At 40.5% G+C, this 13,027-nt stretch overlaps 1 protein-coding gene across 5 annotated transcripts in view; it reads right to left on the bottom strand.

Moving 5' to 3' along the window:
• The window catches only part of LOC137876539 (cytoplasmic polyadenylation element-binding protein 4-like), a 28,070-nt gene that overhangs the window by 3,015 nt on the left and 12,028 nt on the right, over positions 1-13,027 (bottom strand). For 4 of the 5 annotated variants that reach the window (XM_068716189.1, XM_068716186.1, XM_068716190.1 and 1 more), the window contains 7 exons: positions 8,247-8,297; positions 5,244-5,267; positions 4,025-4,195; positions 2,337-2,426; positions 1,730-1,848; positions 1,474-1,588; positions 501-682 (listed from right to left, as the gene is read on the bottom strand). In XM_068716189.1, coding sequence (XP_068572290.1) covers positions 501-682; positions 1,474-1,588; positions 1,730-1,848; positions 2,337-2,426; positions 4,025-4,195; positions 5,244-5,267; positions 8,247-8,297 — 752 coding nt within the window. The remainder of the gene's footprint in view (positions 1-500; positions 683-1,473; positions 1,589-1,729; positions 1,849-2,336; positions 2,427-4,024; positions 4,196-5,243; positions 5,268-8,246; positions 8,298-13,027) is intronic. The other variant, XM_068716191.1, reaches the window with a different exon arrangement.

Raw genomic sequence — 13,027 nt, 5'->3', positions numbered from 1 at the left:
ACAGATACTTTCATTATGTGTATGAAACCTCCATGCAAACCAGTGATGTATGTCCCCACATGACTGGTGGTCACTCTAAATTAAAGGGAAGAGACATTGTTTATGATGGATTTCATCTAAATCTAACAACAGTCTTCATACTGTTCTGTGCTCTTACTCCATGGCAGACATTTTGGTTGAATTCAATTCTGAATTAGTGAGAAAAATCTCTTCTTGAAGCTTGGAGTCATGACACGTATTGCTACTTGCACTGATCTTCTAAAGTGAATCAACTAATGTACTTCCCCACCACACATTCTCCACTAATAAGCAAACACATTATGTATACGGTGCTGCATTTTTTTCAAGCTCTAGTGAGACTTTCTCTCTTCTAGCACAACTAGAAGAGAGTCTGAGAGAACGAGAACAGGAAGTGAGATGTGGGGAGACAAATGAAGAACGAAGGGGGCTGGAGAGGGGAGACCAAAAAAAACACTCAGCTCTCTTTTCTTTCCACTCACCCGTTTATCGATTTCTCCATGCTGCAGCTGTACAAAGCGAGCACTGATAGCAGCAATGTAGCTCTGCTGATTAGAGAAGGCGACCCGCCCTGCTCCCTTGGGGTACTTCAGCTCGGGGTCTGTGTCGATGCCGGCGTAGCAAACCCCACCATACAGGCGGTCCATGATCATGGCCAGCTCCACTGCAAAGGGAGGAAAAACAGACACGTTGAACAAAAATATTCCCAAAAACAAGTTTGACGCACAGAAGCAAAAGACATGAATAAAATAAACATTCTGGCAATATCCAGCGAGACACACACACACACACACACACACACACACACACACACACACACACACACACACACACACACACACACACACACACACACACACACACACACACACACACACACACACACTGTAGGTTGTTGATCTGAGGGTTTAAAGCCGTCGACACAGATGGATTTAAGTTCAGCAGAATTTAAAAAGGGGCAAATATGAGACTAGTGTCTGCTGCAGAAATGGCTGCAATAAATCCCAACAAGTTTATTTTTGGTCTGTAACAGCAGTTCATTTGCAAATTAAGGGGAAATAAACTTTAAATTAAAATGTATAAGGCAGCTTTACTTGTTAAAACATTGAAATGACAGTTGTTGTTTTTTATGTGTATATTTTACACATGTAAATTGAGACCCAGAACTACACAGGGTCAGAGAACATTTGATGCACCACAGGGATGTATGACCGTGGAGCACATAACATTGCTATCAGGATAAAAAGAGATTTAATATTCTTCACAGCACAGTAAGCCACAGAGGGTACATCCTGACAGGACCAGTGTAGGTCAAAGCTGATCTCAGTGTACAGTGACTCTTTTAGCGCGACCCTCTTAGCAGGTCTAATGTTTATTATAAACACAGGCTGTCATCATAAACGCTGATTCGTTGTTGATTCACCTTGTGGAAAGACTTATAAAACGGAAGGATACCTGCACGGAGCGGACGAGGGACACCTCCCACAAAGATGGTTTTCCTCGGGTCCAGAGGCTGAGAGCCATCCATCACGAAGTCGCTGTCGTTCAGGTTCCACGGGCGGATCTGGACCTGTCACACCCAAAGCCAACAGGTTTCAGCACTCGTTTAGCACAAGCTGGGCGTAAAAGTCACACTCATAACCACAAGTTTCACTGAGTTCAGTGAACATAACATTTGAGCAGATGTGTGTGTGTGTGTGTTCCTACTGACCGGCTTGTCTTTGATGGTGGGGCTGGACACACAGAGGTACAGCTTGCCGTCCTCTTCGATGCAGGCGTCAATCAGAGCCTGCACTGAGCTCTCATCCTGGAACAGCAGGAAGGCGTAGCCTGCACAAAATACAGCAGGGTTATTCAGGCTGCTGGGGACACGATGTACTGACAAAGAGTCACGCTGGAATTTAGCGCAATGATTACTGTGAACATAACATTCTGCATTCATAGCAGGAAGGCATAAGCTTTCGCAAACAGACAGAGAAACGGACAAACAGTCCACACATGGTTACAAAATGTTTCAGACAATAGCCTTAAGACAAAACCAGATTGCACACATATGAGTAGTGGTAATACGCAGATACAAGGCTTACAATGCTGTACTGAAGAATACTAGAATCAGCTACCAAAAAATACACATATCTGTATTTTTCTCACACAGATGCACAAAGACACTGAAGCAATAACTGAAACATATCTCTTGTAGTAATAAATTGGTTCAGGATGTAGTACTGATACGTGTCAAAAAAAGTGTTGCAGTTACTCTCACAAAACGTGAAACAATTGTGAGACAAAAACGGCACGAAATTAATAATTTAACAAACCTTTGGGTGGAAAATAGGATTTGCTCTCCGCTTTGTGAGGCCAGTCCACAAACAGATGTCCAAAACGCCGGAAACTGGCGGTTATCTCATCTGAAATTAAGTAGACAGAATGCATGACTTATTGGCAGCTTGCCAATTAAAAAAAAACAACAACAACAAATAATATAATATAATATAATATATATATATATATATATATATATATATATATATATATATATATATATATATATATATACACACACACACATAATACACTGCTTGGCCAAAAAAAAGTCGCCACCAAAAAAAAAGGTCACACACTCTAATATTTCGTTGGACCGCCTTTAGCTTTGATTACGACACGCATTTGCTGTGGCATTGTTTCGATAAGCTTCTGCAATGTCACAAGATTTATTTCCATCCAGTGTTGCATTAATTTCTCACCAAGATCTTGTATTGGTGATGGTAGAGTCTGACCGCTGCGCAAAGCCTTCTCCAGCACATCCCAAAGATTCTCAATGGGGTTAAGGTCTGGACTCTGTGGTGGCCAATCCATGTGTGAAAATGATGTCTCATGCTCCCTGAACCACTCTTTCACAATTTGAGCCCGATGAATCCTGGCATTGTCATCTTGGAATATGTCCGTGCCATCAGGGAAGAAAAAATCCATTGATGGAATAACCTGGTCATTCAGTATATTCAGGTAGTCAGCTGACCTCATTCTTTGAGCACATACTGTTGCTGAACCTAGACCTGACCAACTGCAGCAACCCCAGATCATAGCACTGCCCCCACAGGCTTGTACAGTAGGCACTAGGCATGATGGGTGCATCACTTCATCTGCCTCTCTTCTTACTCTGATGCGCCCATCACTCTGGAACAGGGTAAATCTGGACTCATCAGACCACATGACCTTCTTCCATTGCTCCAGAGTCCAATCTTTATGCTCCCTAGCAAATTTAAGCCTTTTTTTTCCAGTTAACCTCACTGATTAGTGGTTTTCTTAAGGCTACACAGCTGTTCAGTCCCAATCCCTTGAGTTCCCTTCGCATTGTGCGTGTGGAAATGCTCTTACTTTCACTATTAAACATAGCCCTGAGTTCTACTGTTGTTTTTCTACGATTTGATTTCACCAAACGTTTAAGTGATCGCCGATCACGATCAATCATGATTTTTTTCCGGCCACATTTCTTCCTCAAAGACGATGGGTCCCCACTATCCTTCCAGTTTTTAATAATGCGTTGGACAGTTCTTAACCCAATTTTAGTAGTTTCTGCAATCTCCTTAGATGTTTTCTCTGCTTGATGCATGCCAATGATTTGACCCTTCTCAAACAGACTAACATCTTTTCCACGACCACGGGATGTATCCTTCGACATGGTTGTTTAAGAAATGAGAAGCAACTCATTGCACCAGTTGTGGTTAAATAACTTGTTGCCAGCTGAAAGATAATCGCCCATGCAGTAATTATCCAATAGGAGGCGCGTACCTATTTGCTTAGTTAAATCCAGGTGGCGACTTTTTTTTGGGCCAGAGGAAAAGTCCTGCATCAGACGGTATCCTTAATGTACAGTAAGATGCTTGTGCTGCAGGTGTAACTTTCCAATGATGTCTTATGGTATAATTTTCCCTCAAGTTCCCCATCTCTTAAGTTTCAATCATAACCAAAAAATGAAATCCCTTTGATCTTAATGCAACTACTTTACCTTCATCGATGTCTGGGGGAAGTCCTCCCACAAAGACCTTGCGTGAGTAACGTTCGACACGCTCTCCGTTCTGGTGAGGAAAGCAGTGTGGAGAGCCCAGGCCTGCAAGGCCCTGATCACCACGCTCGTCATCAGGGAAACCATCCTCCATCGGGAAGAGAGAGGAGTGGCCTGAGAGAGGGAGAGAGGAAGAAGAGGAAAAGTTTATTTCCTGAGGAGAGAAGTTGGTTCAGGTTCAGGAGGCGTCGATATATTTCACTTTCATTGGGCACCGGGGGCCTTTTACACCCTCTGGTGAGAGTGAAATGTTGCAGGGATTTTCTAAACCACTTTGGCATGGGGAGCAACAATAAACAAAAAGTAAGAAATAAACAAAAAGTAAGAAATAAACAAAATGTCATGTTGTTATCTAACTAGTTGCTATGTATATGAAGGACTGAACGTGCATGCAGGTTCTCTGTAACAAACACATTAGTCTCCTCAGTGAGCAAGTCTAGATAGCTTCACAGACTGTTAGTGTCTGTGTTGTAGAGAAGTCCTCACCGGCCTATTCCTGCTCCTATACAACCTGAGCTGAGCTGCTTTATAAAAGATTTATGCAACAGAGTTAGCCTCAGCTTAAAGTATGTGCTGTGTGTGTGTGTGTGTGGATGTGTGTGAGTGAGGATGAGTGAGGATGTGTGTGTGTGTGTGTGTGTGTGTGTGTGTGTGTGTGTGTGTGTGTGTGTGTGTGTGTGTGTGTGTGTGTGTGTGTGTCTCCTGCCATGTGCCTGGCCATGTGTCTTTGCTTCTGCTGCAGTGTGTGTAAATCGCATATTACAATTTCTGTCTCTCTGCTTCATTAACTTCCAGCTAAATGTGACAATAACAACTATTGTCTGACTTAACAATATTGCAAAATGTGTGAGAAAATGAGTAAAAGGAAAAGCAAGCAGAGTCGAGCATAATGAGAGAAACTCAAACTAAACGATGAAAGACGATAATTTCATCATTTCACAAGCTTATGAGAGTGTTCGACACTTACAACAACCATGCAGACACACACGTCACTTCACCGTACTGATACAAAGCGCAGAGTCATTCAAAAAATTGTTGGAGCATACATCTAACCACCAACGCCCTATAACCAATAAAATCATAACAGCAGCTTTCAGTCAATATATTGAGACAGAGAGAGTTAATTTATGCCGGACATAATACACCCATGAACATATTTTACCTCGTCTCCTGCTATAATTCCTGGCTGCATGTGGAATAAGGACAAATCAAAGAAAAGGGTGATTAAAAACGATGCATAATACACTGTACCAATAAAAGTGCCAGGTGCTTCCATTGTCTGTCTGCCCTCAGCTGTGAATGATAATTAGCCCGTGGAACTGTCACCATGCCACTTAATTAACACTAGACTATAAAGTTAAAGTACAAGTCGAACTTGTGAAGGTCTGTAGACTTCAGGGAAGAAAGGTACTGACTTGCAGCATGATCATGTCAACACGATAATGTTCTCTCAGTGTATACTGAAACAGAATGAACATGTTTGGCATCTGGACATGAAAACGTGGCTTTTTATGCAGGTCTTTCAAACTAAAGTTCCCTCATTATCAATGAGATAAAAAATACAATCCAAAGAAGACAAAGGAAAGATCAGGACAATAGTAACAAAGATTATAGAAGTCCTATAACAAAAGAAAAGCAAGTAAATACAGGCACCAGGATTACAACATTAGACATTAGAACAGAGGCTTGCGTAACAGTGGAGGGAGACTTCCTGCCTTCTAATTATGACCAAGAATAATTTAAGGTAAAGAAGAACTTGTCCAAGGACTGAACTTTGAAGCACACCATAGGTAAGTAGGGACACTCATAAGAAAGTAAGATAGTTTAGTTTATCAAATTTAGTTACACCAGGAAACAAATACAAAATAACATTGACCTCAAAAAAAGAACAATATATGCGCTTTTAGCTAATTTCCATCTGCAGTTCCTGTGCAGGTGAAAGGAAACAAAACACAGGGCAACGCCTATCATCACCACTACATAGAGTCTGTTGTTGATATGAGTGCAGAGGAAACACTAGTGTGGCTAACTATGGGGGCAGCGGAACTCTCTTACAATATAAATCAAATGAAACTGCCAGAGTTAATAACTGAGCAGTTATACCATCAAGTGTTTCAGCCATTTCACAATATGTGATTTGCCCTCCTACAGTCACGCTTCAGACTGTTAAGCAAAATGCATCTACATCAACAATCGGTTACTGTCAACAACCTTCATTGTTACCAATTTAAACACTATAGCAGCCCAGGAAGGCACCAAAGAGAGTTATGCCACTGCTATGTACATGCATGGCTATCTGCTTCTGTCGCCCCAGCTGATAATGGTTGAACTTATGTGACCATGGCAAGATATAAATATAAAAAAGGTAACACTGGCTTATTTTTTTTGGCTGATTTTACAGGTCCATCAGCCCACAATGCAGTTCACTTTCATATGTGTAGTCAAGAAGATGCTCTTTCGACTCATTCGATTTAATATGCTCACAGGGACACAACGTTTCTTTAGCGACACTGGAGAGATTGAAGCATCGACCCATCTAAAAGTGTAAGGACATGGAGAGGATGAAGGAGCGGCCAGAACACACAAGCAATAATCCCTCAGTGGACTTTCCAACCCAGATGGACATTAACTCGGGGGTCAAAGAGAGCTAGAAAGAGAGAGGGGCAGAGAGAGAAACAGGAATGCAGATTGAAAGAGAAGAGAGTAGAGTGTGCTATAAAAAGGTATATGTGTGCATGTTTGTGTGTGAGTGAGTGAGGGAGAGATAAATAGATTGGAAGAGATAGAGAAACAAGCTGATAATACACAGAGTGGGGGTGAGCTGAAATGAGAGTGAGCGAGAGAGAATCAAGAAAATGAGGAATGCAATCTGTGTACGCTTATGAGACAGACAGACAGACAGACAGACAGACAGAGAGAGAGAGAGAGAGAGAGACAGAGAGAGAGAGAGACAGAGAGAGACAGAGAGAGCTGGTGTGCAACCTCTGAATCCTGCCTATCCGCTGGCACCATCTGTCTCAGAGCTTGATGACAGCTCCTGACCATGTGACCTGACCATGTGACCCAGCGATCTTGTGAAGAAACTACCGGCCTCTCGTGTTTTACATCCTGGCCCAAGACCAGAAGGCGAAAGCTACAACAACACAATTACATAGAGAATGAGAGTGTGCAAGGGCACAGGAGAGGTAACTGAATATTAAACTGCTGTTGTGGAAACTGTGGCACGTCAAAGGGATTTTCCAGATTTTATTCAACCATTCGAAAGAGGTAAAGAGTTATATATATAAAGGCATTCTGTGCAACAGGACCATATCTGGAAATCAAATTAACCTTTTGTCTCCATTGCATCTTTCAGAAACACGGGGATGAAGGAAAATAATTAAGAGTGTTTGTTCTTATTTTTATCTACAAAAGAGCCTAATATTTTGCATCAAAAACCCTAAAATCAGGGGCAACGGCGCTAGTTTGCATCCGGTAAGGGAGAACATAAAATCAATCACTGCTCATGAAGTTAGTGAAATCCGATCAAATTGTCAAACTAGATTCTGTTACTGCATTGCCCATTTCTCGCCTCAAATGTTTGCAGAACCACTTTTTAAGTGATTCATTTAGCTTCAGAATGTGAATGATTGTGAGCCAGCTTCCATGTTGAAAACAGTAGAGCCAAAACCAAACAATGCACAATAGGTAATAGTTGTGAAACGGACCGCTAACAGCCAGCATGCCGAGGTTCAGATCAATTTGTATAGGGCTAAGTTATATTACAACATTATCATGTGTTCTAATGTAGAAGGAGTTGTTTTCACAGCAATATAAAATAGATATTCGACAGGGAATTATGCCCCTCTTTGTCCATCTATGTATTTGAGTGACAAAGCAGTATCAACAGTCAAAGGTAAAGGATCCGACAGAAGTTCCTAACTAGGTGAAAGGTCACTTCTTTACTTTGTATTTAAGCTGCCGGGTGGGAGCATATTTTCAGATTAATGATGATTAACGAGAGCTAGATTCAAACACTATTTGAAACGTGATAATCTCTTGTAAAATGACATTTAATCAAATATGTTTTAAAAGATATTGGAGACATTTTTCACACAAAATCCTTAGGATTTCTATTTGAATTCCTGGTGGGCCCTTGGAAACCTGACTAGGTTGCCATACGTACCGTTGAGGGGTAAAGGGTTGTCTCCTCCTGGATGAGGGAATCCCAGACGACCTGCACAGGGAGACACAGAACAGAAATAATGAACCTCCTAACAGGATGAGGCCTGAATATATCATGAGGATGTGTGATGCTATTATTCATTATTCTAAACAACAATGTATGTTTCAGTAAAACATACAGAAGTTTCTATTTTGATGAAGTACAGATCAGACAATGGCAGCCACAACAAAAAATCTGAGGAAATATAGCACCACTATCAGTTCAGCAGTTTGTAATTTGGTAAAAAGGCTGTGACCATGATAATGCTCTTGATTATTGCTGCATGTGAACAGATTTACTTCGCTGACGGGCAACATTTGAACAGTTTTGCACACAATGTAGGACATATTCCTCTGTGTCAACTGTGTGACACCGACCATCTCTCTCCCTCTAATCGACCTCCATTTCCCTGTTTGTGCCTCACGCTCGCTTTCTCTGAGCCGCATATCATACATTTCACATTGAGCCATTTTGCCAGGCCCGTCTTGCATGCACACACACGCATATACCCACACAAATACATGTTATGATGCCAAACAAGCTTCAAAGTTATGCAAGGCCCGCTTGCTGCAGAGGGATAATGAGATGAAAGAGCTGAAATAGTACAACCATTGTTGTACGGGTACGAACCACCCTGTGATTGGTGCATTCCGATGCCACATGGAAAGCTGCTGGCCCCTCCCCCACACCTGGCTTATTGAGTCCCACAGTGCTCAGTAGATGTGGCGCAAACAACTAGAACTAGACCACGGAAACCAGGACGGACCACCCGTGGCTCAAGCCTAGGCACTACACTACGGCTTTCCATACATTCAAGCACATTCATCATAGTCATGACATTATGAGCATCAAAACACAAATCACTCTTTCTACCAAAACGCTCAGTTTGATCAAACTCAAATTACAAGTGCCAACCAAAACCAGATTACGCAGACACGCTCAATTCCTCTAGACTGCGAGGCAAATTTCGACCGTTCACCTCTCTCTGTAATTTAGGTTAGTAATATATGTGTGCTGATAGGTGCACCGCCCAAAATCAAAGTCCATCTGAGCACAACCCGTCCTATTGGGCGTTTAAGAGCCTTTAATAGTCTCTGAGGAGCAAGTGCGCCGACACGTAAGCACACCACATCCCAGAGTGTCTGCGGGGTTCTGGGTGCCCGCTCTGTGAACCGTATTTGCAAGCGGCTGGCTGCATACATGTACAGTGCAGTAACAGTTTAAACACATGTGTGCAAGCACACACAACACGGTGTGTGTGTGTGTGTGTGTGTGTGTGTGTGTGTGTGTGTGTGTGTGTGTGTGTGTTGGCTGAACAGAGGGATCCTTTCTGTCAGTCAGGACAATGCTGGAAATGATTCAAAGCCACTTCTACTGTAGACATTTTGTCTCGCCTCCTCCCGTGCTTCATCGCGTTCACTTTGTTCAATATGTTGTGCTGGAATGAGAGATTTCTGCTCTGGTTATGAGCATCTAAATGTGCTTGTGTATGCATGCGATCTGAGATTATTATACTCGAGTGTGTGCATGCTTGTATGCGTGTGACAGAGAGCAGGAGGAAGCAAGGGGCATTTAATCTGGAGAAGAGTCCGTGCTAAAAAAAATGTGCTGTAATTATGTTTTTCTTTTTTTACTTTGCTGCAAGGAAAAAGGGAAGGAGTCACTGCTACACTTGGCACAGCAGTGTACAAGCTCGGACTATAATTATGAAAAGGAGAAATAAACAGATACATGTAGCAAAGGCTACAAGACAAAAAACAATTAGGACTATGGGGTGAGATATGTCGTGATGCATCATGTGAAAGCAGTAAAGAATGGGGCACCGAGGGCAATTAAGAGGGTAGAATGTTGTGATACAATATATTGGACAAAGCATAAAATGAATTGTAAAGATGGAGGATTCATTCACTATATAACAAATATATACATACAAACAAGTCTGTCTTTCCTAAACAAAGATAAACAGAGCTGCGACACAAATGGACAAAGTAATCACAATAAACTGTTACAGGAAGTTAGGTCAACAATACCTCATAATTTAAAAACCCTTCATGGTTCAATTCCTAATGAAGCAGAAGCGTGTGGGTTTTCAATTTAGAAGAAAACTTGTCGTTGCCAAGCTCTCGGATCTAATCTAGTCGCAGGAATCTGTGCCAGCATGGCTGGAGCTAAGACACCAGAACATGGCTATAATGAGGTAACCTTCCAGTCTTCCACTATTAATATTGAGAGAAGATTTACTAAGGTTTGACAGCAGGACATTAGATCACAGCTGGATGTGGCTGAGCCCAGTGGGTGTGAGGCTGAAATAAATACAAGGTGATAGTGAAGTGTCTGGAGCTCAGAGTGTTCACTCATCTTGTTCTTCTGGTCGTGAAACTGGTATGTATGTGTGTTTTACTTCTTTCTTTGACGAACATATGGGATTATATGCATTAAATATGATTAAATCAGGTACAAGGAGTAATGCACTTACTATTTATTTTTTTTTAATTTCCTGCACAATACCATTTCAAATGTTCAACAGTTCGACATAGCCAACTGTACATACAGACTAGAAAAGGAAATCTTGTTAATGGATATTTTAGATTTTTGATCTTTTGATACAGTACAATCAGTTTCTGTTGCTCAGCCCATTAGACTTCAATGAAGTAAAACAAATTTTTTTTTTAAAGATGGTTGTACAGTAGTCATTGTTCGGGGTTAAGCCTTATGGTTTGATAAACATAAGAAACATGGCTAACAACTTAAACTCTACACCCAAATCCCTTAAATTCCTCTAAAGGTTGAAAAAAAGGTGTTTTCTTTGAATCAGTCATGACCAAAACTAGTCCTACGAGCTACTCCCTCTCAGCAACGTGAACAGGCTCCCTCATTCTTTTCATTTCCTCTCATTCGTTTGACAAATAGAATGTGCGCTAGCCCTCCATTTTAACTCCAATGTTTTAAGCAGGCTACATTCAGGCTCCCTCATGTGGCAAGGTATACATAAAATATGAATGCTAAATAAAAAAATAAAAAAAAGATAATAAAAGAAAGTCTGCAAGTTTATTTGGCAACCTACCTTTGGGTCCAGACCAAGTTTCTGGGACTGGGAATGACTGCTCTAAAACAATAAACAACACTGACTACCTGCGCATTCAATAACCCATTTCTGGGTTACCATTGGCCAATGTTGCCTCACACCATTCAGCCAATAACAGGCATCCCCTTGTCTCTATTAATCAATGATCCAAAACAGTTAAGATTCCAATTTCCAATGGATGATTCTCTTTTTCAGCCAATTACAAGTGTTAGCACCTACTTTGTATTTTATAGAATATACTGTATATTCACTTGTAATTTAGTAACCTACTAGTTTAAATAAGGTGTACCTATTTTTGTTATTTTGTCAACCCAATTCATATCTATAAAGACTACTGTAAACACATCTCAGTATAACGTAATACAGTGCAAGAGCAAAACAAACTACAGTCTCTAAAACAATCACAAAGTGGAATCACCAACTCTCTAAAACAAAAACTGAATATTATAACTGATAATGAATTATAACCTTCATTAAGGTAGGACTGATTGCAGAGCTGTTGCATTCGACTGAAGTAGTAATAAAGGGATTTACACAGACCCAGAAATGAAACAGACTAACATCTCTTTTGCCAACAAGCAAACAAATGTTTCCTTTTCACACTTTTTTACTGGCAATATGTGGAAAATATATTAATTCTGATTTGATGTGTTGTTAATAAACAACCACCGAACTTCACACTACAGGTAACGGCAACATGCATCTGTATCTATGTGCCAGACCTTTTGGATAGAAACAACTGTGCGTCATTGTGTTATGAATTTTTTTTTATTTTATCATCCTTCAAAATGGGAGGCTTTGCAGCGGTGATCATTAGAAACTAATGATAGCCAACAACTTCAGTTGAGATCAGTGGGAGTCTTTCCATCTCTCTCACAAATCCCGTCTTAAATACAAAGCCTAAGCTTCCATCAGCCCTGTGTTCTCTCTGCGTCTCCTTCTCAAAATGCATGAGAAAAAGAGGTCAGGCTCATTGCATTGAATTTGATCAAAAGTGAGAAAACTTAAATTCAGTGTGGGAAGGAGAGAAAAGGAGTTGACCTCTCTTTTTATTGTTGATCACAACACTAAAAGACAACACACTGTCTAGACATGTGATCTGTGGAGGAAGTGAAACTTTCCCGTTAAGAAATGGTGTTAAATTGTGAATAAGTGTGCGAGTGGTTATCAGCTCTAGCTTGAAGTGAAACCATCCTACTGAATGTTTGGCCAATGTAATTAAATCCTTACACATTTGTTTTAATCTTCGTCACAAATGTTTGAAGTTCATTTATGAAAGAGTAGGGTAAGTAGTAAGGAATATATTTTGCCATAACACTCAATAAGTCTCAATATTAATGAGGAAGGATTCACAAATGTATTTTGTGACTGATATATAAATGCCTCTCTCAACAAAAAGATTTTTAAAACACCCACAAAAATATGAACATTTTATATAAATGTGAAAACAATCCACATTTGAAAAAAAAAGAAAAAAGATTCACAAATATATTTCTGATGCACACACAAATATTTCTTGCTTTAAATGAATGTATAAAAATCCACAAAAATATATGGATTTACATTTAAAGTTTATTTATATAAAAACTGTTGAACCTCCATTTACAAACTGCTTGTCATGTGTGAACTTAACTGCATTTGTGTGTGGAAATTTTGA

The sequence above is a fragment of the Cebidichthys violaceus genome, unplaced genomic scaffold, assembly GCF_023349555.1.
Source record: "Cebidichthys violaceus isolate CVI_PGR_0920_01 unplaced genomic scaffold, fCebVio1.0.p SCAF_20, whole genome shotgun sequence".
Classification (NCBI taxonomy): domain Eukaryota; kingdom Metazoa; phylum Chordata; class Actinopteri; order Perciformes; family Stichaeidae; genus Cebidichthys; species Cebidichthys violaceus.
Note: the sequence above shows the minus strand (reverse complement) of the source record. Positions and strands in the feature narration are given on the sequence as shown.